General features: G+C 58.3%; 2 protein-coding genes and 1 non-coding gene across 3 annotated transcripts; 1 reads left to right on the forward strand and 2 right to left on the reverse strand.

Annotated features, from left to right (window-relative positions):
* Positions 1-1,364: 1,364 nt before the first annotated feature.
* On the reverse strand, positions 1,365-10,109 carry OTOP2 (otopetrin 2). The gene is made up of 6 exons (XM_068978907.1): positions 9,797-10,109; positions 9,062-9,198; positions 7,726-7,784; positions 7,140-7,273; positions 3,871-4,748; positions 1,365-1,535 (listed from the first exon to the last, which is right to left on the reverse strand). The coding sequence occupies exons 1-6, from the start codon at positions 10,107-10,109 to the stop codon at positions 1,365-1,367; spliced, it is 1,692 nt and encodes a 563-aa protein (XP_068835008.1).
* A 1,549-nt stretch (positions 10,110-11,658) lies between these two features.
* On the forward strand, positions 11,659-15,269 carry USH1G (USH1 protein network component sans). Its single transcript, XM_068979054.1, has 2 exons — positions 11,659-11,822; positions 14,045-15,269. The coding sequence occupies exons 1-2, from the start codon at positions 11,659-11,661 to the stop codon at positions 15,267-15,269; spliced, it is 1,389 nt and encodes a 462-aa protein (XP_068835155.1).
* A 4,961-nt stretch (positions 15,270-20,230) lies between these two features.
* Positions 20,231-20,303, reverse strand: TRNAG-UCC (transfer RNA glycine (anticodon UCC)). Its single transcript has one exon. It is a non-coding gene; the product is annotated as a tRNA-Gly (tRNA).
* Between the last annotated feature and the right edge of the window lie 2,957 nt (positions 20,304-23,260).

Consider the following 23,260-nt stretch of genomic DNA (forward strand, 5'->3'; position numbering starts at 1 on the left):
CCCTGGAGCCTGGCGTCCTGCCCACCTAGTCCTGCTGGCGGAGTCCTGGCAGGTTTTTCTCCAAAGTCCCCTGTGCGCCCGACCCTGTTGCTCCCACTCTCCCCTCTAAATGCCGTCTCCTCCCAGCCCAGGCCCCATCCCAACCTGTCCCCCTTCTCCTGACTCCGCTAGCTGCTGGCGCCTCCTTTGCCATCTCTGACTTTCTCAGTCTCTTCTTCTTTATCTCCCCCTCCCTCCTTTTGAGGATCAAATCATTTTATTGGGGGGCTTCCAGAGAGGGTCGAAGGGCTGGGAGAACAATGAGATCGCAAGTCCTCTGCCCCACCCGGGTGTCCCCACTTCACAGTCACCCCCATCTCTATATCTTTTATAGAGTAGAAGCTAGAGGGCTTTGGAGAGGCGCCTCGGGGACCGCAGGGAGGGGCAGGCGGTGGGTGAGGGGAGGCCCTGATGGGGTGGGCTGTGCCACCCAACACCTGTTAAGCTAGAACTGCCAGGTTATAAACTGGGTTATATCAGCGTGTGTTGTAAACATGAGACCCTGAAATGTTTTATTTGAGAGGAAACAAATGCTCTGATGCTTGAAAAAAAAAGTTTGAAAATTATTATTCTTAGTAGAAAAGTGCTGGCTTCCTTTTGCTGTGGGACTGTGGGCAAGTCACTATACTTCTGGGCCTCAGGTTTCTTCTTTGTAAAATGGCAGTTGGATTAGTCAGTCCTTCCCAACCTTTCACGTGTCATGGAACACATTAAAAAAATGTCTATGTCACTTGAGGATAAAGCGAAGAGGGAGGTGGAAGCCTGTGGACTCCACCCAGCCGCTCCCAGCCACCCAGGTGCTAGTCTGTAACTCAGACTTGGCTTGCCCACAGAGAAGCCTGAGACCTCAACCTCTCCAGGGGTCCTTGCAGCTTTGACCCCAAGACCCCCCTCCTGCGATCATCTTAGAGGTGAGCGCTGAGACAAGAAGTGGGGAGCCAGGTGGCATAGGGCAACGTCAGGTTTATTGGTCTCCAGCTCCAGGTCGCAGCACTGGCCAGGTCACCGGGCTAGGGGTGGGGGTGGACCCAGAGCCAAGGACGCTTCCAGGCCTTGTCTGGTCCTAGAAAGGGGTGCAGCAAGGGGTCCTCCTCCCCCAGCGGCTCCACCCCCAGGCTCATGCTGGGGTGAATGTGCATGTCCTGATGGTGATCTAAAAACTCATCCTGGAAAAATAACTCTTGTGAAAATGCCACTCTGGGGCCAGTGCGGGGACGGGAATGGAGAGTACGTGGCACAGTGACTGCCAGCCTGGGGTTCATTCCTGGGGGTCTCTGGGTGGGTGCACGAGCTGAGCCTCTCCTCCCGAGGTCCCGAGCGGGGCTTCAGGACATCACATAGACCTCCAGCAGGCTGGAGACAGCATGCATGCGGTAGAAGATGCCGAAAGGCAGGCAGATGTTGACGATGGCTGCCCAGAGGGAGTAGCCGTAGAAGTCCACCTCCACGGTGTTGCTGAAGTGAGGGCGGGCCCCGAAGGCGGGCATGATCCACAGCTGTGGGGAGAGAGGAGGGTCAGGACCTGGCCCGGGTCGGGGGCTGCAGGTCACTCTGTGGGCGGGGGGCAGGATGGGGGTCCCCTCTGGTTTTGTGGCTATCGAGGGCTGGCTGTTGCCGAGTGGGGGGCTTGCAGCCCCTTGGGCAGAGCCTGGCACTCACAAGGGAACTCAGTAAACGTGCCCAACTGAGCTTGCCCACCCCCAGGCTGAGGCTCCACCCTCAGGATGGCCCACTTGTGGGATGGGGAGAGAGGAGAAGAGGTTTCAGTAGGTGACATGAGAATTTGGAATAAATGGTTAAACCAGCAGCAGCAGCTCTCTCCTGGAGAGAGGCCTGTGGGTGAGGGCGGCCGAAGCAGACAGGCCCAGGCCAGGGGGGCCAGGATCCTGCCAGAAGGCTTCCCCACCCCAGCTCTTCATGAGCTCCACCCTCCAGTTTCACCCTCCACTTCCCACCCCCTTCCCAGGTGCAGGGGGAGGTTGAAGCTGGAATCTGCTTCATCTCTGGCTATGAACCCAGACGGTTCAGGCATGGGGCGTGAGGCAAAGAGAAAAAGCTTCTGGGCTAGGCTGGACCCTCTCTGATCACATCCTTAGGCACATCACAGCCCAAATCGGAGCCTGCCTCTGTCCTATAAAATGGAGTTAGAGAGGACACTCCAAGAGCTGATCCAGATTCAGATACCTGGAGCAAAAGCGGCCTCCCAAGTGACTCTTAACCTGTAGGCTCGGCCTCGGGAGAAAGTGAGGGAGTGGCCAGGGCTGGAGGAGGTTTCGGTCCTTACTGCTTCTACTGTTACGTCAGAGATTGGTGACTACTCTTTTTTTTTTAAAAAAATAAGTTATTTGTGCTTATGTGCATGCTCAGTCATGTCCGACTCTGCGACCCCCAGGGACTGTAGCCCGCCAGGCTCCTCTGTCCATGGGACTTCCCAGGCAAGATACTGGAGTGGGTTGCCATTTTCTGCTCCAGGGGGTCTTCCCAAACCAGGAATAGAACCTCCTGCATCTCCTGCATCTGTAGGCAGATTCTTCACCACTGCACCACCTGGAAAGCCCTAGGTTACCAGTAGGAGGGGCAATATTCCAAGTGGGGACTTTGCCAAGAATGCACCTCAGTTTTTCCTGTAGACCCCCACTGAAATGCAACCCCTCTGGAGATGTGTTCTATATTGGGGTATACCCATTTTCCCATCTATTTAAAGCTGTTTTCTATATTAGAGGTATTTTTCTGTTAGAGGTTACAGCTAAAAGGACTATCTTTATATTGAGCAACACTTCACTGAGGTGTACCCTCTGTTTGGGATGTATTCACAGGGGAACATGTTTCTCTGTTAGAGATTTCCCTCCCAGGGGTTCTTTCTACACTGGGGCCTTTCTCTATTGGGTTGGAGCTATACACTCAGAGTATTTTTCTATGAGGATGCACCTTCAGGAAGCATGTACTCCTACAGGAGGCATATTTATATTGGGTGAAGCTCAGATGGTAAAGAAACTGCAGGGCAGGAGACCGGCGTTCGATCCCTGCATTGGGAAGATCCCCTGGAGGAAGGCATGGCAACCCACTCCAGTATTCTTGCCTGAAGAATCCCATGGACAGCCTGGCAGATCACAGGAATTGGACATGACTAAGTGACTAACACTTTCTCTTTCTCTTAGAAAGAGGTTGGCACCTCCCTGGTGGTCCAGTGGTTAAGACTCTGCCCTCCAAGGAAGCAGGTGTGGATTTGATCCCTGGCTGGGGAATGAAGATCCCACATGCTGAGCCAGTGCAGCCAAAAAAATAAATTAAATAAATAAAATAAAAAAATAAGAAAGGGGCTCTGTGGACTCTCTGGGGAGGGCGCGGCTGCTGCGGGTGCTCCTCTCCTGGCCAGCCCGCCACTGCACTCTGCTGACAGACCACTCACACGTACACTGGTCCCTGCCACTTCCTGTCGCTGCTCCGATTATTCTAAGAAGCAGGCTGGTCACAAGTTCCCAGGAGCAGTCACACCTCCCGTCTGGGAGCGAGGTCCCCCTCACTCCGCCCCAGCTCCCTCTCACCTCCTCCCAGCCCCATGTCAGCATTCCCTGGGACCCTTCCAGCTCTATCCGCAGCCTCGAGGCCAGAATGCTGGCATCTCATTCTCTCTGTATGCCCTGAGATGCTGTCTGCCCCGGGGCTGCTCCCAACCCTCCCTGAACCTGCTTCTTTCCTTGAGAGGCATAGGATGCTTCCAAGGGGATGGGGGCAAGACAGAGAAGGCCAGGTGAAGAAACCATAAAAAGAGCATTTTCCCTTGGCTTTCTCCTCCCTGGAGCCCACGCCTGTCCCTGCCTGGGTACTCACGATAATGTTGCAGAGCAGGAGAAACAGGGAAATGTCCTTCAAGCACCGGCGTCTCCAGTGGCTCCTGGGAGCCACGATGACGCTTGCAGCCTCCTGAGGTCCTGCTGGGCTGGGGCCAACCAGCCTGGGAGTGGGCGGGCAGGCGGGCAAGGTATGGAGGGCATCCAGGTTGGCAAAGGTCAGGCCATGGCAGGGCTCCTTGGGGGGCGTGTCGTGAGGCTCAGCGCTGGGGGGGCCCCGGTGGAGGCTCTCGATGATGAAGACATTCTGGAAGGTGTGCTGGGCGATCATGAGCAGAGCGTGGGCTAGGTTGAGCCCCGCCAGCAGGTCCCTGGGGGTGCCCGCCACCACGGCTACGATGGAGTAGTAGGAGATGGCATACTGGCCCAGGGCAGCGCCCATCAGCAGGGCCACGTCCAGGGTGCGCGTGGGGTTCTTGTGCTGGTCCATGGCCCGGCGGTCGAAGCGGTAGATGACCGAGCCACTCAGGCTGACCAAGGTCATGAGCCCCAGACAGACGATGCTGAAGCTGTAGTAGGTGACCAGGGCCTGCTGGGTGCGGCCCCGCTCCCCGCTCACCTGCACCTCGTAGATGATGAACACGGCCAGCCCCACCACGAAGAGCATCAGGCCCAGGACCGGGCCGACAAAGAAGGTCTCCCGGAAGAGGCTGACGGGGGACGGGGCGTGGCTGTGGCCGGGGGTGGAGGAGGCGAGCAGCCTGCCCACGTTCTTCCACATGACGTAGAGCATGGTGGAGGCGAAGAGGCTGTACTCGATGTTGAAAGGGTACAGGTAGAAGTAGCCCTGCTGGAAGATCTGGCAGACCGCCGTGTCGCAGGAGCAGTCTCCCCCGACCGCGCTGCTCGCACGCTCCACTGCGGAGAGATGGCATGGAGCGGCACTGCCCTCCCGCCTTCCCGGAGGCACCCCATCTGAAGAGCCTCACCCCTGGACCGTGACCTTTGGAAGGGCAAGCTTGTGAGCTGCCACCACTGTACCCCAAATGCCTACACAGGGCCTGGCACGTTCATTCACGCCACAAGTATTTATTGAGCACCTACTATGTGCCAGAGACCGTGGGGCACGTCCCTGAACAATATCCAGGGCTCAACTAACAACAACAAAAATCTGGAGGACTTCCCTGATGCTCTAACGGTGAGGAAGCCGCCTTCCAATGCAGGTCCAGTCCCTGGTCAGGGAATTAAGATCTCACAGGCTGTGAGGCAGCTAAACCCAAAGGGCCACAACTAGAGAACCCGTGTGCTCCAGAGCCTGTGCGGTGCAGTAAGAGAAGCCCTGGTGAGCTGCAACGAGCAAAAGCCTGCGTGCTGGAACAGACCCAGCACAGGCAAAGTAAAAGTAAATAAACATATAAGTAAATAAAGTTTAAAAAAAAGTCTCAACTGCAGAACTGACTGCTTCATCCCATCCCATTCCTGCACAAACACACTCCCAAACCTTCTCCACCAGTCATGACTTGCTCAAGACAGGCAAGGCTCTGGTCCTAATAGAAGGTTGCCCCCTTGGCAACCCCTAAACTCCAAGCTTCCTCGCCTCTCTCTCCAGCATCTGCCTCAGCCAGAAAGCACCTGCTGTGCCCAGGTCTTGACCAGGGCCTTCCGTCACTTCGGTTTGTACTGTACCAATAGGAATCTCGTCCCACATCCAGAGTGTGCTCTGATGTGTAGGATACCTCGGGCCTTGGCAGACATCTCTTTTGATCCCCAGAACTATCTCAGCTGGTTTTGCAGAAAAAGGAACCGAGGCTCACTGAGGGCAAGTGGCTTGTGATGGTGGAGATGATGCAAATATTGTGACTCTCACCCCCGAGGCAGGTTCCTCGCCGGGCGCCTCTCTGTACCTCCCGCAGCCCCAGCATTTTAGGTCATCCACCGCCCTGGGCTGGTTCCAACCATCCCCAGGAGCCCTCTGTATGTGGAGGGCGGCCCTTTGTCAGTCCTGCTGGCCTGGGATCGCCTGGATCCACGCTTTCCACTCCTGGACCCTGCCGTGCTGGGTGTGTGTGTGTGTCTTCAGGTCCGAGTAGATTTGGTCATCTAGTCTGATCCTGGCAGTGGGGGGCCCTAAAGAAGTCCAGAGAACCAGGAATGGGGGGCTGTGGGCCTGTTCTTCACCATAGAATACTGTGTGTTCAGTCACATCCGACTCTTTGCGACCCTATTGACTGTAGCCCCTGAGGCTCCTCTGTCCAGGGGGTTCTCCAGGCAAGAATACTGGAGAGGGTGGCCATTTCTGTCTCCAGGGGATCTTTCTGATGATTCAAAGCAAAGATGGGTCTTAATGGTAGTTCTCCATTGTCAAGCTCTGTGACCTTGGGCAAGCTACTTAACCTCTCTATGCCTTAGTTTCTGTATCTGTAAAATGGGAATACTAATAGTACCCATCTCATAGGGAGGTGGCAAGGGTTAAGTAAGATGGTGTTTAAGACACTTAGCACAGTGCCTGATGTATAGCGCTCCATAAGTGGTCACCATCATCATCACGGTTATTATTTCTGCCTTCTCCTCCTTGCCACTCTGTTCTGATCCTGCGCTTCCACCACTGAGCTGCCCTGCCACCCATCTGCTCTCTCCAGCTTGCTCAGCCATGCCCTTTGTCTCTGGAGCCCGAATCCCTCCTCTGGTGGAATGGAGACCTGGACAGTGGGACCAAGGCTGTACCATCCAGGATGAAAAGATGTCCCTTTCGGCCTGGATGGGAGGAGAGTTTGGAGGAGAATGGATACACGTTTATGCATGGCTGAGTCCCTTTGCTGTCCACCTGAAACTATCACAGCATAGTCTGCTAATTGGCTATGTGCGTATGTGCTCAGTGGCTTCAGTCATGTCAGACTCTTTGTGACCCTAGGGACTGTAGCCCAGGCTCCTCTGTCCATGTGGCTCCCCTGGCAAGAGCACTGGAGTGGGTTGCCATGCCCTCCTCCAGGGGATCTTCCCAACCTGGGGATCGATCCCAAGTCTCCTGCGTCTTCTGCATTAGCAGGTGGATTTTTTACCCACTGGGCCCCCGGGAAGCCCTAATTGGTTGTACCCCAATACAAAATAAAAGGTTTCTAAAAAAAGAAAAAAGATCTCCCCATACTCTTCCTCCTGGGTCACCCACATCTAGACTTCTTCAGAGGCATAGCCTGGAGCAGGAGGGGGGTTCTGGCCTCTTGTGCCTCCATGCCTTCTACAGGTCCAGAGAGCACTCAGCCCAAGGCCTGGCCACCAAGGGGCCAGGGTTAATCTGGAGTGGGCACTCACGGTCCAGAGCGAGGCGGGTGTGGCTGGCGTTGCTGTGAGAACTGCTGTGGGAGTGAGCCTGGTGCACGGATTCATCCACCACGGCAGCCATCCAGATGGCCAGGTTGGTGGTGAGTGTGAACATGAGGCCACACCTGTTTGGGGATGGAGAGCAGAGGTCACTGTGAGTCTTTGGCTCATGTTGGGTCCCCAGCAAGGTGGAGAGCTGAGACTATACTGGGAGATGGTGCTGAGAAGCAAGAAAGCAGGCAAGCCCCCATGTGAGCAGAGAAGATGAGTTTGGAAGGAACACAGCCTGGCTGAGATGCCTCCCAAGAGAGAACTGGGAGTGTCCAAGGGCTACTCTGCTTCCTCCTCTAAGGGAGAGGACATTTGTACATGACACACACCATCCCACCAAGTACCCCCCACCCCCACAGCACAGGCTGGTGGAAGCCAGGCTTACAAAGCGAGAGGGCTTCGACTGAAGCCCCACCTGGGGCAGAAAGAGGACCCATGCCCCAGGCTGGGAAGCACCCATCTCATGGCAGGTGCGCTGAGCACCTGAGCATGGGCACTGGGCCACAGGCGTGGAGCAGGCACTCACCGAGTCAGATCCAGGTGGGTGTGAACACAGTCTTTAGCGGAGACCCAGAGAAAGTAAGTCTGTGTTGAGAGAGAGTGGTGGCGTCATCTACTCCGCAGGTGGGCTCACCCTGGGAGCAGCCGGGCCCACGCCTGGTACTATGTCCACTCTGCCTCAGGAACTCTCCAATTGCGTGATCACGTTTATTTCAGCTTTACAATGTGAGATGCAAGGTTTTCTCTCTTTCTATTCTGCAGGGCAATCAGTATCAAATACTTCTCTGATCTTTAAAAGTTTGCAAAATGCCACCAGTAAATTCTCTGTCTTTGTTTTCTGTTCCTTCGCAGGGTGGAGGGAGTGGAGTCTGGAGCCCAGTTATTTACTCCTGGGTGCAGGGTCAGCCTCAGGTTAGGTCTTGTCCAAGGTAAAAACAATCTCGGGGGCTTCTCCACTCCACTTGGGCAGCATCCCCCACCCCATCCTCATCTTTTGTTGCCCTCCAGGTCCTCCCCCTCACCTGGATGCCCCCAAATCCTTGCTCTAGTGTTTATCAATGTTGTTGCTGTTTAGTCGCCAAGTCATGTCCAACTCTTTGTGACCCCATAGACTGTAGCCTGTCAGGCTCCTCTGTCCATGGGCTTTCCCAAGCAAGAATACTGGAGTGAGTTGCCATTTCCTTCTCCAGGGTTATTGATGTTGGGGTAGCTTTATTTTCCATTTTGCCTGAGTATTCTTTAAAGTCATAAACTATAAAATTAAAACTATATAAATGCCAAGCTCATAAATGTGTTAAATTGTGGAGACCTGGGCAGCATGGATGATGCTTCAAGAGAGGAAACCATACATGTGGTCATTCTGGGCTGAGGTCTGTTCTCAAACCAGTCCAGCCTCAGCTCAGTCAGATCTTTCCAGGGCTTATTTATGCAACAAATAAAAACTTGAACTTGTTTGAAAAATCCCATGTACAGGATACCCTATTTTCTGAACAAATTCAGAATACAGCGGACATGGCTGAGGCCAAACTGGACCCTGAGCCGAGACCTATGTCCTCTATGAGCTGCCAAGGAAGGCAGGGCAGTTTTAGGAGTCAGAGCAGCCGCCACAAGTGACGCCTCCTAAGTGTTAACTACAGGCACCACTTAGGTTGCAATGAAATCGCGGGGCCCTGCAGCAGGTACTCACATTTGGATATTACTTCATTACCAGGTGCTTCCAGATTTATGGACTCGTGATCTTCACTACAGTCCTATCCCCGCCTTAATTAATTGCTCAGCATAAAAGAGGAGTGGAGTTCAGACCTCCTGACCCCAGGCACTAGCTCCTTGCCACCACACTCAAGGACACTCCTCTCACCCACCTGGACAATGACAAACACAGCCTGGGTGAGAGGGTACAGGATCTTGATGGCTGACTGGCACTCAAAGAAACTGGAGTAGTAACCGGTTTTGAAGACATCCATGACGAGAGTGCAGATCCCAAACAGCACCAGCCCACCTGGGAATGAGGGGTGGGGGTGGATCAGAGAGGCAGGAGAGAGGGATTGTAGATTTGAGGACGGATGGCTACGTAATGGGAAGACGGGGTGGATCCATGGATGAATGGGGTAGGTGAGAGGATGGATGGATGGACGGATAGCTAGGTGGACAGGTGGATGATGAATGGGTGGGTGGAAGGATGAGTATATGATTGACTGAGTGGATGGATGGATGTCCGATTGAGCCCCCACCTCTGTGGCTGCATGGATAAGGGAAAGGGCCCTAGACAGGCTCTTTCAACTGCAACAGTCATCTGTTCTGAGAGATCAATGTCTCTCCCATGAGCACCCTCTTTCAGTCTTTAGACAGGGCAGTGAAGTTCCTTTCCAGCCCTCTCCGCATCCCTTTTCCAGGACTCTTTCCCTTCCTCTTCTCCCCCAATCGCACCTCACCCTCAGGCACATCTAGTCTTGGGCAGTGCTGGGCGCGGGGCGAGGAGGCGCACTTCCCAACAGTCTACCTCCGACGGCCCCCAGCGGTTCCTGCGAGAGCTCCCCAGCCTCCCGCTCCCACCCTGGCCCACCCCACCTCCGCCCCCGCCTCGCCCTCGGCACCACCTCGCAGCCAGATGGGGCCTGCGTGCGCGTCCCGGTAGGGGACGCCGTCGGGGCAGCGCGCGGTGCCCAGGAGGTAGAAGAGGATCCAGACCATGGCCAGCAACAGCATGGTGGTGAGCAGCGCGAACACGTCGGTGTCGTACACCGCCACCTTGTTGAAGGCGCCGCCGCTGATGAGCGTGCAGGCGAGCAGCAGCACGTTCACCGCCAGCAGCACCGACAGCAGGCGGCCGCCCTTCTTCCAGACCTCGCGAGGTGCCGGCCGCGGTGCCGGCGGGCTCTCCTTGGGGTCCGGGGGCAGCTCCGTGGACATGGCAGGGCCACTGGAGGAGGGTGGAGGGGTCACTGTGGCGGGGAACGGACAGGACCCAGGTCAGCCTCGAGGGCTCTCCCTGCTGCATCTTATCCCTGTATTTGGGGACCGGGGTTGGGGGAGCTCCTCGACCGCGCAGAGGGTGGGGGCTGCGGGTGGTGAAGGATGCGCGCGCCGAAGCGGAAGAGAGAAGCCGACCGTGCGGGTCTCGCGCTCGACGGGGAGGGGAGAGGCGGATGCGGCCCCATCCGACCCCGTCCAAGGTCCCCCACCCCCCAGATGCGTCGTCCGGCTAGCCCCCAGGGGCACCCACCTGACTGGGCCGGGAGCCCGCGCTGAGCTGGGGGTCAGGGGGCGGCGAGCGCGTCCTCTCTCTGACGCCGGGCTGGACGGGCGCTTTATACCGGGGAGGGCAGGGTGATTTACAGCCGCGGGAACTCAGCTCCATAAACCTCTCAGTCTCACTCACATGATCCATCTTTTTTCCGGGCTGAATTTAGGGAAGAGCGTGCGGGAGCCAGATAAGGTGAGATTTATATTTACCCGTTAAGAGGCGCCCCCTCCCCCGCCGCCCTGTCACCTCGGCGCAGCCCGGCTCGGGCGCGGCCCCGCAGTGCGGCACCCAGAGGACACCCCGCCCCCGGCGCCCACCGCGCCCTGGCGCCCCGCGATCCCGACACCCAGAACCCCGAGAGCCGAAGCTCAACAGACGCCCCAAGGGCCCGCGGGCACTCCGACGCGCCCCCAGCCGCGGCGGCCCTTATCTTTGTGCTCTTCTGTTGCCGCCCCAAGATCGGGACCCTGATGCCCCTTGCCACACACCCCCCCCACCTCGCCCGGCCCCCTCAGCAGGACTCCAAGTCCGGTCTTCCTCTAGCCCTTCCCGCATCCCTGCTCCGGCGGATGCTGCGAGGGCGCACTTGGGTATCAAGTCCCTGGGCAGTCTTCCAGCGCCCTCTACTGGACAGCGCGGGCAGGGGGCGGCCTGGACCAATGAGTGCAGATTGCTGACCGTCTGGCGGTCGGTCCTCGTAACCTTCTTGGACCCTCTGTCCAGGGGGCGGGGGGTCAGGGCAGTCCTCAGACATCCTTCCCCAGTCCTTGGCCCGTTCCCTCGACGGGTAGCGACATCGGGGGCCGCCGCGCCTGGCTCTCGTGAGGACAGACCTCGAACTGCCCCCAGACTGGGCCTCCCGGGGTGGGACGCTGGGGTGGCCCTCTGGCAGAGGGGCCGGCCCTGTGGGCTCAGGGGCAGGGTCACCGCCGTGAGCTCTGCAGCAGGGAGTTTAGGACCCAGGGGCAGCGCGGGGCGACCTTCCGGGCGGCTGGCGGTCCTCCCCACACCCTCCCCGCCTGGTGTTCGGCTCAGATGTCGGAGTAGCGGCGGCTCCGGCGCTCCCCGTCCTCGGTCTGCGGCGGCAGGGGCTGGCGGCCCCGGCCCCTGCCCGGCCCCCTCCCCCAGCTCCATGCCTCAGCTCTAACCCCGTCGCCCTCCCCGGCGGGGGGCACGTCACCGTGTCCCCGGCCCGTCCCGTCCAAGTCAGGCGCCATGAACGACCAGTACCACCGGGCGGCTCGGGACGGCTACCTGGAACTCCTCAAGGAGGCCACCAGGAAGGAGCTGAACGCCCCCGACGAGGATGGCATGACCCCCACCCTCTGGGCCGCCTACCACGGCAACCTGGAGTCGCTGCGCCTCATTGTGAGCCGGGGGTGAGTGCCGGCCTCCCAGGCCCCTTAGGGGAGGGCAAGAGCCTCAGGGCCCATCTGGAGACCCCAAGATCACCTCCTGCCCAGTTGTATGGCATCTTCCCCCCACCTCGTCTGAATCACCTCCTTCCCTAGGACAAGGCCCTAAAGTGGGACCTGGGAGACTGGCAGTTGTGGGAGGTGCAGACAAGCCGAGGCCTCTGACATTTGTGAGCTGGATGTGGGGCTGAGAGAGGAGGGGGCCTGGGACTTTGCGGGGTGGGGGTGGGGGTCCATGATGGGGTCGGGGCTTCAGAGTGAGGAGAAAGTGGGAGGGGCCACCTGGGTGGGTAGTGCCGGGATGCCAGAGCGAAGGGCATGAGAGGCTGGGGGAGAAGGAGCAGAAACCTCACAAGTGGGGCTGCCAAAGAGCCCCTCCCCACTGCCCACCCCCACACCCCCAGCGGGGGGCGCAAGGGGTCCTCCCGACCAGTGCCCACAGCCCCCACACACTGTTCTCACACGGCTTGCTTCCTGCTCACTCCCGGGATTTATGGGCACTGCCCGCAGGACCAAATGCCACTCGGTTCAGCCACCTCATTAACTAGCTCCCTCTGTCCCCCTCCCCCACACGGGCTCCCTCACCCTCCCTTTGGAGTTGTCGGGGGCGGGGGTGGGGGGACGAGTGGGCATTGCATCCAAGTGTCAGGGCCAGGGAAGCAGTTTGGAAGTAGCAGTTGAGGGATGCGGTGCCCAGGGCTACTGACTTGGGCTCCCTGGGGCTGCCTGACCCTGTGGACCACTTGCCAGCCCCAGCGGTTTAATAAAGAGAAGCCAGGTTGACCCGGACACCAGGGCGGCCTGGATGGGGCAAAGGGAGGCCAGAGATGCCCCCGGAGGGTTAACATGAACATCTCAGGGCCTGGGAAATCATGGTGCAGGCAAAGGGGCCCAGCGGGCCTGGTGCCAGGCCCTGGCGTGTGGTTGGAGCACGGGGTGAGCGGGGAGCCCCCCTTTGCCCTCCCTCCACGGCTGCTCCCCAGGCCCCAGCCGCAGGTGGCAGCAGCCCCCGAGACTAGAAGCTGAGCCACGTTCCAAGAGGCCAGGACTGGCCTCTGTCCACGCCAAGAGAGTACACAGTGATCCTGCTCGCCCCTTGGAGAAATTCATGGGAAGAGGGGACAAAGGGGGCCCCCTGAGTGCACCAAGCCCCCCACCTCCTCTGGAGGTCAAGGGCTGGTGCTTGACTGGGGGGTGGGCCTGTTGCCCAGCAACTCATTCCCACATGCAGGACCTGAAGACCAGCAGTGGAAATGAGGAGGGGGGTGCCGGATGGGAGGAGGGGCAGTCACACAATGAAGCGATTCTTCCTCCAGCCCTGCAGGGTGGCCTCCTCATTAGCTTGGGGCAGAGGGCCTGAGCTAGGCCCTTGAGGGAGGGGCGAGCTTGGAGGAGCCAACGGACGTGTGCCCAGAGGGGAAACAGTCTGGCATGGAGGGGCTGCATCTCCCGGACAGGCCCAAGCCAGCCTGCCTCCCAGGGCTTGTGAAGATGTGGCGGCCCCAGGACTGGACGGCAGCTAGGCGCAGGTGGCAGGATGCCCGCCCCCTCCCCTCCGGTCCTGGCTGCCCCCACGCTCCCCTCCTGGCCCAGGCCAAGACCCAACACCTGCTCTCACACGCGGGCTTGCCAGGCCTGGCCCTGCTCCCTGCAGACGTGGCGGGTCCCAGGGACACGCAGGCACACGCTCACACACTCCCGGGGGCTCAGGCCCAGCACACACCACTGGTACACCACTGCTGTACTGGCAGCCGCTTTCACCACGCCTGCCGAGAGACCCGGACTCGGCCCTGGCCCACCACCTCTCTGGGCCAGCTCCCCGCCGGGCACCATGAATAATTCACTCTTTTCTCTCTGGGCATCAAATATTTATCCCCTGAGATTCCCAGCCCGCCGTGCTCTTGGGGTAAGGCCCGGCCCTGGCCCCGCCTTCTCCGTCGCCCCACCTTCTGCGAGTCTGGGCCACCCTGAACCGCGGCCTCACTCTAGGTGCCTGCAGTGGCTCCGGGCTGCGGGTCCCGGGTGTCCTGGAGTCGGAGAAGCGATCTCAGGGCGTCGAGTCCCTCTGGGGTGCCTCGGGGGGAGCTCAACCAGGCCGGCCGCCTCCCCCGCCTGCAGCTGCTGCCTGCCGACTGTCGGCCTGAGTTTGCAATGCTCCTCACCCCTCCCCGCGTGTCGTTCCGCAGGGGTGACCCGGACAAGTGCGACATCTGGGGCAACACGCCCCTGCACTTGGCGGCCTCCAATGGCCACCTGCACTGCCTCTCCTTCCTGGTGTCCTTCGGGGCCAACATCTGGTGCCTGGACAACGACTACCACACGCCGCTGGACATGGCCGCCATGAAGGGCCACATGGAGTGCGTCCGCTACCTGGACTCCATCGCAGCCAAGCAGAGCGGCCTCAGCCCCAAGCTGGTGGGCAAGCTGAAGGACAAGGCCTTCCGCGAGGCGGAGCGGCGCATCCGCGAGTGCGCCAAGCTGCAGCGCAAGCACCACGAGCGCATGGAGCGCCGCTACCGGCGCGAGCTGGCCGAGCGCGCCGACTCGCTCAGCTTCTCCAGCCTCACGTCCAGCACCCTGAGCGGCCGGCTGCAGCATCTGGCGCTCGCCGGCCACCTGCCCTATTCGCAGGCCACTCTGCACGGCACCGCCAAGGCGGGCAAGACCAAGATCCAGCGGAAGCTGGAGCGGCGCAAGCAGGGAGGCGAGGGCACCTTCAAGATCTCCGAGGACGGACGCAAGAGCGTGCGCTCGCTCTCTGGCCTGCAGCTGGGCAGCGACGTGATGTTCGTGCGCCCGGGCACCTACGCCAACCCCAAGGAGTGGGGCCGCGCCCCGCTCCGGGACATGTTCCTCTCCGACGAGGACAGCGTCTCCCGTGCCACGCTGGCGGCCGAGCCTGCGCACTCGGAGGTCAGCACAGACTCCGGCCACGACTCCCTGTTTACCCGCCCGGGCCTGGGCACCATGGTGTTCCGCAGAAACTACCTGAGCCCCGGGCTGCACGGCCTGGGCCGCGAGGATGCGGCACTAGACGGCACGGGCCCACCGCGGGGGCGGCTGCAAAGCTCCCCCAGCCTCGACGACGACAGCCTGGGCAGTGCCAACAGCCTGCAGGACCGCAGCTGCGGGGAGGAACTGCCCTGGGACGAGCTGGACTTGGGCCTGGATGAGGACCTGGAGCCCGAGACCAGCCCGCTGGAAACGTTCCTGGCCTCCCTGCACATGGAGGACTTCACCTCGCTCCTGCGGCAGGAGAAGATCGACCTGGAGGCGCTCATGCTCTGCTCGGACCTCGACCTCCGCAGCATCAGCGTGCCCCTGGGGCCCCGGAAGAAGATCCTGGGCGCCGTGCGGCGGCGCAGGCAGGCGCTGGAGCGCCCACCGGCCCTGGAGGACACCGAGCTGTGAGTGCACAGCGCCTCGGCGGGGATGGGAAGAGAGGGCTTGTGTGTAACGCCCTGGGGTGGGCGTGGATCTGCCTTTTGGGGAGGGGGTGGGGGGAGGTAATAACTAGGTCGTCATCAATTACAAGAGGCCCCACTTATTTACTGGGGCTTCCCTGGTGGCTCAGATGGTAAAAAATGTGCCTGCAATCCAGGAGACCCGGGTTCAATCCCTTGGAGGGGAGGATCCCCTCGAGAAGGGCATGGCCACCCACTCCAATATTCTTGCCTGGAGAATTCCATGGACAGAGGAACCCGGCAGACTATAGTCCCTGGGGTCCCAAAGAGTCTCACGCGACTGAGCAACTAACACTTTCCACTTGAAGAAGTTGAAGTTGAGTCTCTAAGCCGTGTCCGACTCTTGCGACTCCGTGTACTGTAGCCCACCAGGCTCTTCTGTCCTTGGGATTTCCCAGGCAAGAATACTGGAGTGGGTTGCCATTTACTTCTCCAGAGGATCTTCCTGACCTAAGGCTCGAACTCTGGTCTCCTGCATTGCAGGCAGATTCTTTACCAACTGAGTCATCACGGAAACCACTTATTTACCCCCAATTCTGACAAAGAAACTGCCAGTTTACATTGCTGATGTCAAATGCACCTCAATTTTGAAGATGTCAGAATGGAGGAAGTGGGTGTCTTCCTACGGATGACGCTCAGCGGTCATCACAGCCAGGCTGTTTTGAGCCCTGCCGTCTCCTGGGCACTGGAGATGCCCTTATGCAAGTTCTCTCAGTTCATCCTCCCCAGCTCTCATGTGAAGGGGCTATATCATCCCCATCTGACAGGTGAGCAAGTGGAGGTTCAGAGGGTTAGAGTAGCTCCCCGGAGGTCCTTTTGCTGCTGAGTGGAGAGTTGGGCTTGACCCCTGTGGTTCTAGAGCCTAGGGACAAGGGTGACTCCCATGAGACAGAGGGTGTGGCAGTCAGTCATCTCTCCAGATGCCCAAACCCTCAAGGCAGATATTTTACCTGCTGGTCCCTGAACCCTGGAACCAGGAACATGAGCAAATGCTCCCATCAGGACCAACAGCAGCCTTGAGGGTGGAGTTGTCACCTTCAAAAAGCCACACGGGAACCAAGGGCCTCTGTCTCACTGGCAGTGTTGTTGGCCCATCCCAGCCCTGACTCTCCGAAGTGACATCCCATAAGCCCAGCAAACACTGCAGCCCCCTTTTGGTCTCTCTGGCCTTTACACTGCACAGCTGGGCGGGGGTGGCGGGGTGGGGAAGGGTGTCTGGTTTAGAGTTTGGGGGATGGGAGGGCACCCTGAGGCCATGCTTTGCATCCCTGACCGTCGGCCTGCCTAGGGAAGGTAAGTGGGCAACATAGTTGGTCTTGGCTTAAAATAGTGTCTCCAAAGATTCTTAGCTCAAGTCTGCTTCTGTCTCTTCCTCCACAGGTAACAGGGGGCTCCTCTCCCCAGACCAAAATGAGTTGCAAGTTGCCACAACCCACAGTGGGACCAAGAGGTCCTCACAGTTGCCAGCCCTGCAGCTCCCCGGCCCCTTCCCCGGAGCAAGGATCGTGCAGGTCATCTCTCTTGAACGCCTGTCCACACTCTGCAGCGGAGGGTATGGCCTGCAGGCACCTGGAAGGCCAAGAGAGTGACCCAGAACATCAATTCTGAGGGGTCTCAGGGTCCCTAAGCCACATCTATTTGAGTGGCTTTAAAGGACATGTGCATTCGTGGAAGGCCAGCCCCAGTGCCCGTTAGAGCTGCATGGAAGTGTGGGGTGGGTGGGGGCACCTATCTCGGGGACCATGGTCTGCCCTCACCCCTCCTCTGAGGGTCCTGTCGTCCTGCTCAGTCTGCAGACTCACATCCTACCTTTTTGTGAAGGAAGGGTTTGGGCTGCCTCCCCTCCCCACATACACTCCAGGGAGGAGGTTCCCAGCTAGACTCTTCAGCCAAATGCCCGAGTTTAGTCCCCTGCCTGTCGCTGAGCATGGCTAACCCCCCCTCCTTCTCCTGGCCATGCTGGGGGTGGGGGGTTGGAGTGCCAGGCTGGGCTGGGGTGGGGTGACCGGTGCCCTTCTGGCATACCCCGGGGTGGGGTCCAGCCTGACTTGGCCCTCCCCACCCCGACCTTCTCCACTCATCTGTCCTCGGATGTGCAGCCTGGTTACCCAACCTGTTACCCCCTGCCTAAGACCCCAGAGGGTCAGGGCCGTGGATCCAAGGTGCTAGAGCAACTGGCTGCAGTATTATGGCCCGGCAGGGATGCTCTATGCTGGACAAAGGCATCTGCCAACTGGTTCAGAGTCCCCAGGCCCAGGAGGGCAGAGACTGGTTTTAGCCAGGTGTCCAGCCGAGTGTGGACAAGGCCTGCGAGGTGGACCCTGGGAGCCTGGGAATGTGGAGAGTCTAAACTCTGATTGTCCCCAGACCCCCAGGGCTCTGTGTCAGGAGGTTGGTTGGTGGATGTCCCTCAAGCTCTGGAAGCCGCTGGGTGCCTCTCTGGTTCTGCATGGGTAGCAGGTGAGGGAGAGCTTAGCTAGAGTCCCTGACCTGTCACGCTGGTGAGGTCGGCGGAAAGGCCAGCCTCGGAGGGTCCTCAGACCAAGGTCCTGAGTGTGGGAGAGTCACTAAAGCACACACTGGGGGCACATATACCTCCATGCGGATGCGTCCTTGCCCTCTGTCGACAATGATCCCCCCATCTCTGATCTTCAGCTTGGGAAGAGTCTCCTATCAGGGGGGCATTGCCACAGCCCTCAGCTGCTCCTTCCTGGGGCCCCTTGGCTGGGGCAGGGGAGAGAGAACCCCCACAGAACACCACAGGCCTCGCTGCGATGTGTCTGTGTTTGAGGATGGCCCCCAGGCACACACATGCTCCAAGGTGGGAGCGTGATGGAGATGGCCCCTGTTCCCACACTGAAGGCTTGGCTGCCCTGAGCCCGCCTCAGTCTTTCTGCCTGTTCTCTGGGCCTGGGGCCGCCCCCATGTGCCGATGCAACTTTCCCGGAGCGCTGGGAGCTGCCCTTCCTCTCCGGTTCCCTGTCCACGGATGACTTCGTCCCCCTCCCGGTCCTCCCAGTGCTGGGGTGGGGCAGGCTCCCCGATTCCCACCACTGTACGAAGCGCCCCTCCGGCAGCCTCATTATAATTTTTGTAGAAAACATTCTGCGTCCTTGTCGTGACTATGTCTTGTTTGACTCATGTGGGGGTGGGAGACGGGTGGGTGAAGAGAGCAAGAGGGTGGAGGCGGGAGAGGGCCTTTTTGCGTCTAAGAGGACTTGGTCCTCTTCCTTGCTGGGGAGGGGGTCCTGGGATAGATGGTAGGGCAGCCCCCACACATCTCTGCAGAGCCTCTCTCATCCCCAAGTCTTCACCTTGCTCTCTCTGGACCTAGGATTTAGAGCTGATGGAGGGAGGGGGTTCAGAAGAGCCCCCAGCAGCTGAGTGAGGAGGATCTCCAGACCCAGCCCACCCCAGCCTCCAGTGGGGTCTCCATTTCCCTCATCACCCCCAGGAAACTCGTAGGGCAGTCCTATTTAGCGATGTCCTTTCTCCCAGGGGTAAGGCTTGCCCTGAAGCTGCGGGACAAGGGGCTCTGTTTTCTCAGTCAGGTCTGAGGAAGGGCCCTGGAGTCATTTTGTTTCTTTCCCCAAGGTTGCTGGGCTCAGTGCTGCTTCCAAGGGCAGTTCAAGACAGCCTCCTCCCTCCAGGATCATCAGAAAGGTTTATAGGACATCAGAGCCACAAGATTGCCTAGCAAGCTTCTAGAGGTTCTAGGCCACCTCCCTCCACTTTACAGATGGGAAACCTGAGGCCTACTGAGGAGACCCAGGCCTCCTGATTGCTGCCTGGTCTTCCTCACCCCCTATCCCCCCCATCCCCACCCCCACCTTGGTTGCCAAGGGGACCAATTAAGATACAGATAACCCGAGATGCCGCCTTCGGGTGCTCCTCGGCGTTCCGCCATCTCGCGACCCCTACTGGCGGTCCTGGTCACTGCACCTACCTCACCAAAGACCCGCCTCCTGGCGCCGCCGGTCCAGGGACGGACATGGGGGTGAGGAAGCCAGAAGACCAGACGGAACAGACCCGAGCTTCGGCGTGGAGGAGAGACTAACCGGAAGCAGTGGGGGCTGGAGTCCCCACGGGTGGAAGCCTGGGGTGCAGCAGCTGGTGTGGCTCCAGGAGGCCTAAGGGGACTTTAAACACAGTGAAGGTGGTTTTATACAGTAGGGATTCACCTTTCTCTACTCATTCCCCTTAAAATTTAGATCGAGGTTAGGGAGATTCTAAAATGCTAAACTAATCAATGATTCTTAGCTTTAAGGGAGTAGAATCTGGTGCCAGTATGGACACTTGCCTTGGAAAAATGCACATTGAACAGGTTTACACTCACATACAACTTTCCTCCTGACTCCAGGCAGCTCCTGAAGCCGGCAGAGGTCCAGGGACCCCAGCTTACGAAGCCTTAGGGTTTCCGCGGTGGCTCAGTGGTGAGGAAGCCACCTGCCAGTGCAGGAGACATGGGTTCCATCCCTGGATCAGGAAGATCGCACATGCCTCAGAGCAACTAAGCCCGTGTGCCACAACTTCCGAGCCTGTGCTCTGAAGCCTGGGAACCGCAACTGCTGAGCCCACACACGCTAAAGCTCGTGCTCAGCAACAAGAGAAGCCACCGCGATGAGAAATCCGAGCACCGCAACGAAGCGTGGCCCCCCGCTCACCACAACTAGGGAAAAGCCCTTGCAGGGACAAAGACCCAGTGCAGCCAAAAATAAATCCATGCATAAATTAATTTTTAAGAAATAATAAGAAGCTTTAGTTAGACGGCTGTGACATTACATCATAAATGAGACTGTGAAGTTGCCGAAAGTGGGGGTGGTGGGATGAATCAGAGGCAGGAAGGGCCTCAGGGTATGTGGCACTTTTTTTTTTTTTTTGCCTGCTCTATAGCGTGCAGGATCTTAGTTCCCTGACCAGGGATCAAACCTGGGCCCCCTGCATTGGAAGCGCAGGGTCTTCACCCCTGGACTACCAGGGAAGACCCAACAAACTTCTCTTTTTACAGATGAAGTAACTGAGGCCACAGGGCAAGGGGGCTGGCTGAAGATCATAGAGCAGCCAAACGGGTTAGGTAACACTAGGCCTCCAGATGCCTCTTGTTTTGCCAGCTGCCTCCTGTCCCCAGGTTAGACAGTCCCGGGAGGCACCATACCCCGTCCTCCCAGCACGTGCCTGTGCAACCTTCTCTGAGACCAGCCTGGGTTGCTCAGGAGGTGGTCGTACTCCAGGAGGCAGCCGGATCTGGGCGGCAACACTGGCTTTTCCCCTCTCCAGATGTTGCCTCAGGCAAGCTACCCAGCCTCTGAGTCTGTTCCCTCATTTGTGAAACAGATCTTATATTATGAAAGTGTTATCCGCACAGGTCATTGGGAAGGGGTAATGACGGTGCATGGAAAGCCCTTAACATGCTGCCCAGTATTTAGTGCACGTCAGTTAGTAATGATCACAGCTATGCATGGGGTCTGAAATGGGCCCATGGGGAGCTCCTTGCATCTGTGGTCCTGGCAGCTCAGTGGGTGAGTCCAAGGCAGTTCCAGTGAGCAGTCCTGCTTTTCTGACCCTTATGTGACAAAGAAACAGAGCCCATCCTCATCAAACCAGCAGGGGGTGTTGACAATCCAGCCAGCGGTTGTAGAACAGTCCCCTAGCCAAGGGTGGGGAAGGACCCCTGGAGATGTCCAAGCTGTTGAGGTGCCCAAGGAGCTGAGTATCTTTTATGGAGGGGGAGTCTTAGACCCACCAGCCTGCCCCCATTTTGCCACTGTCTGAACTTAACCAAAAGCTTTCCCCACTCCTGTGAGGTAGGCAGGTGAGGGGTTTTATCCTTCACAGGTGAAGATACTGAGTATCAGAAAGGTTTTCGATATTCCCAAGGTCTCAGAAAGTTAAGGATAGTTCAGGATCCCTCCCCTGTGTCCCTTCTGCTACCCCTGCAAGGGCAGAAGTACCTTATATACAAGCCCCATTTTACAGATGTGGCAACTGAGGTTTAGGGTGGGAGCCAATGACCTGCTGGGAACTGCATAAACCAGGATATTTAGTCTGGACCATTCACACTGCTGCACTTGGTCAGCTGCTGTCTCAGGGCATGTATCTAGCACTTTCTACATAGTGGGCCCAGCAAACCCAGGAAAACGGTGTCACGGCTCTGTCTGACAGGTAAGGAAACCAGGGCTCAGGCAGGTTTAAGTCATTTCGCTAAGCTTCAGGACTCCCCTGGTGGCTTACACCGTAAAGAAACTGCCTGCGATGCAGGAGACCTGGGTTCAGTCCCTGGATTGGGGAGATCCCGCTGGAGGAGGAAATGGCTACCCACCCCAGTATTCTTGCCTGGAGAATCCCATGGACACAGAAGCCTGGTGGGCTACAGTCCATAGGGTCGCAAAGAGTCAGACATGACTGAGCATTGCACACCACCAAGCTTCCGAGTGCAGAAATGTCAGGGATTCAAACCCCAAACTCTGGCTTTTTCCATGGCAGTCCCAGACCCATTCACTGAGCTAAATGCTTACTCAGCACAATGGTGATTCAGGGGCTCCCGAGGTCGGAACAGGGGCTCAGTTGGCAGGACTTGGGGAGGTGGCATGGGGGACAGACGGGCCTCTTTGCCGCCTCCTGCTCAGCCTCTAACTATACCACTCACGGCTCTCTGCCTGTGTGTACACGTGTGCCCGTGTGTGCCCGTGTGCGCCCATGCGTGTGTGGGTATATGTGATGCAGCTGAGGACTCTGACGTGGATCCATGCAAGGATCGATGTAATGGACCCAGAGCGTGTGTGAAGCTTGTATTTGTGCGCTTCCGTGTGCTGTGTATCTCTGTGGTTTTGCTCATTTGTCTTTGCCTCGGGGTTTCCAGGTTTTTCAGGGGAGGGAGGTGTGCACATGAGTGAGTGTATGTGTATGTGTGTGTGTGTCTGTGTGAGCACAGTCACAGAGGGCTTCATGACTTGGTCTAGAGTTTATTTTTTTTTAATATTTACTTATTTGGTTGCATAGAGTCTTAGTCGTGGCACATGGGCTTAGTTGCCCCAAGGCATGTGGGATCTTAGTTCTCTGACCAGGAATTGAACCCATGTCTCCTGCCTTGCAAGGCAGAGTCTCAGCCGCTGACCCACCAGGGACACCCCTGGAGCCTGTCTGAGACTCCTCCTCCCATCTGTTGTGTGTTGTCAGGGCTCCAGCTCCTTTAGACTGAAAGGCTGAAGCTCCGGCCCCAGCCCTCACCCTGAACAGAGGGCTCCCACGAAGCTTCCTCCAACCCTAACTCAGTGAGTGGCTTGTTGGGCAGTCAGAGCCCCAGGGGCGGGGGTGTGCAGTACGGGGAGAAGGGCCGAATGGGGTAGAGACGAATCAACCTTTCAGGGCCATCCGGGTACCGAGGGGCCTGGTGGGCCCTTCTAGGGGCTGTAGTGCTCAGACTGGCCTGCCAGCCCTGATATTTGCTGGGAAGACTGATTTGCTGTTCCAAGCCTCGGTATTTTCATCTGTAAGTGGGGATAATTATACCCCACATCACAGGCCAGTCGTGAGGATAAACTACCTAAAGCTCTTAGCTCAGCCAGTAGGCAGAAGACCAGCCCAGGGACCTGGGGGCAGGGAATCTGGGGACAGAGGAGGGCTCAGTGGGGACCAGCCAGGCCTGGGCATCCCTGAGCTGGTCACAGGAAGCAGTGCCATGCTGCGCTGACCTTCAAATCCCCTCTCCATGTTAGCACACTTTCTGCACAGTCATGCACAATGGAAGTTGGGGGACTGTCACACTCCTGAACCCCAGCCCTTCACACACACACACACACATGTGCACACAAACATACACGCACACACTCGCACACACATGCACACAAAGACACACGTGCACAGACGCACACACACGCACACATGCACCCACACACATGCGCACACATACATGCACGCACACACACTCGCACACACGCG

Source organism: Capricornis sumatraensis, chromosome 8, assembly GCF_032405125.1.
Source record: "Capricornis sumatraensis isolate serow.1 chromosome 8, serow.2, whole genome shotgun sequence".
Classification (NCBI taxonomy): domain Eukaryota; kingdom Metazoa; phylum Chordata; class Mammalia; order Artiodactyla; family Bovidae; genus Capricornis; species Capricornis sumatraensis.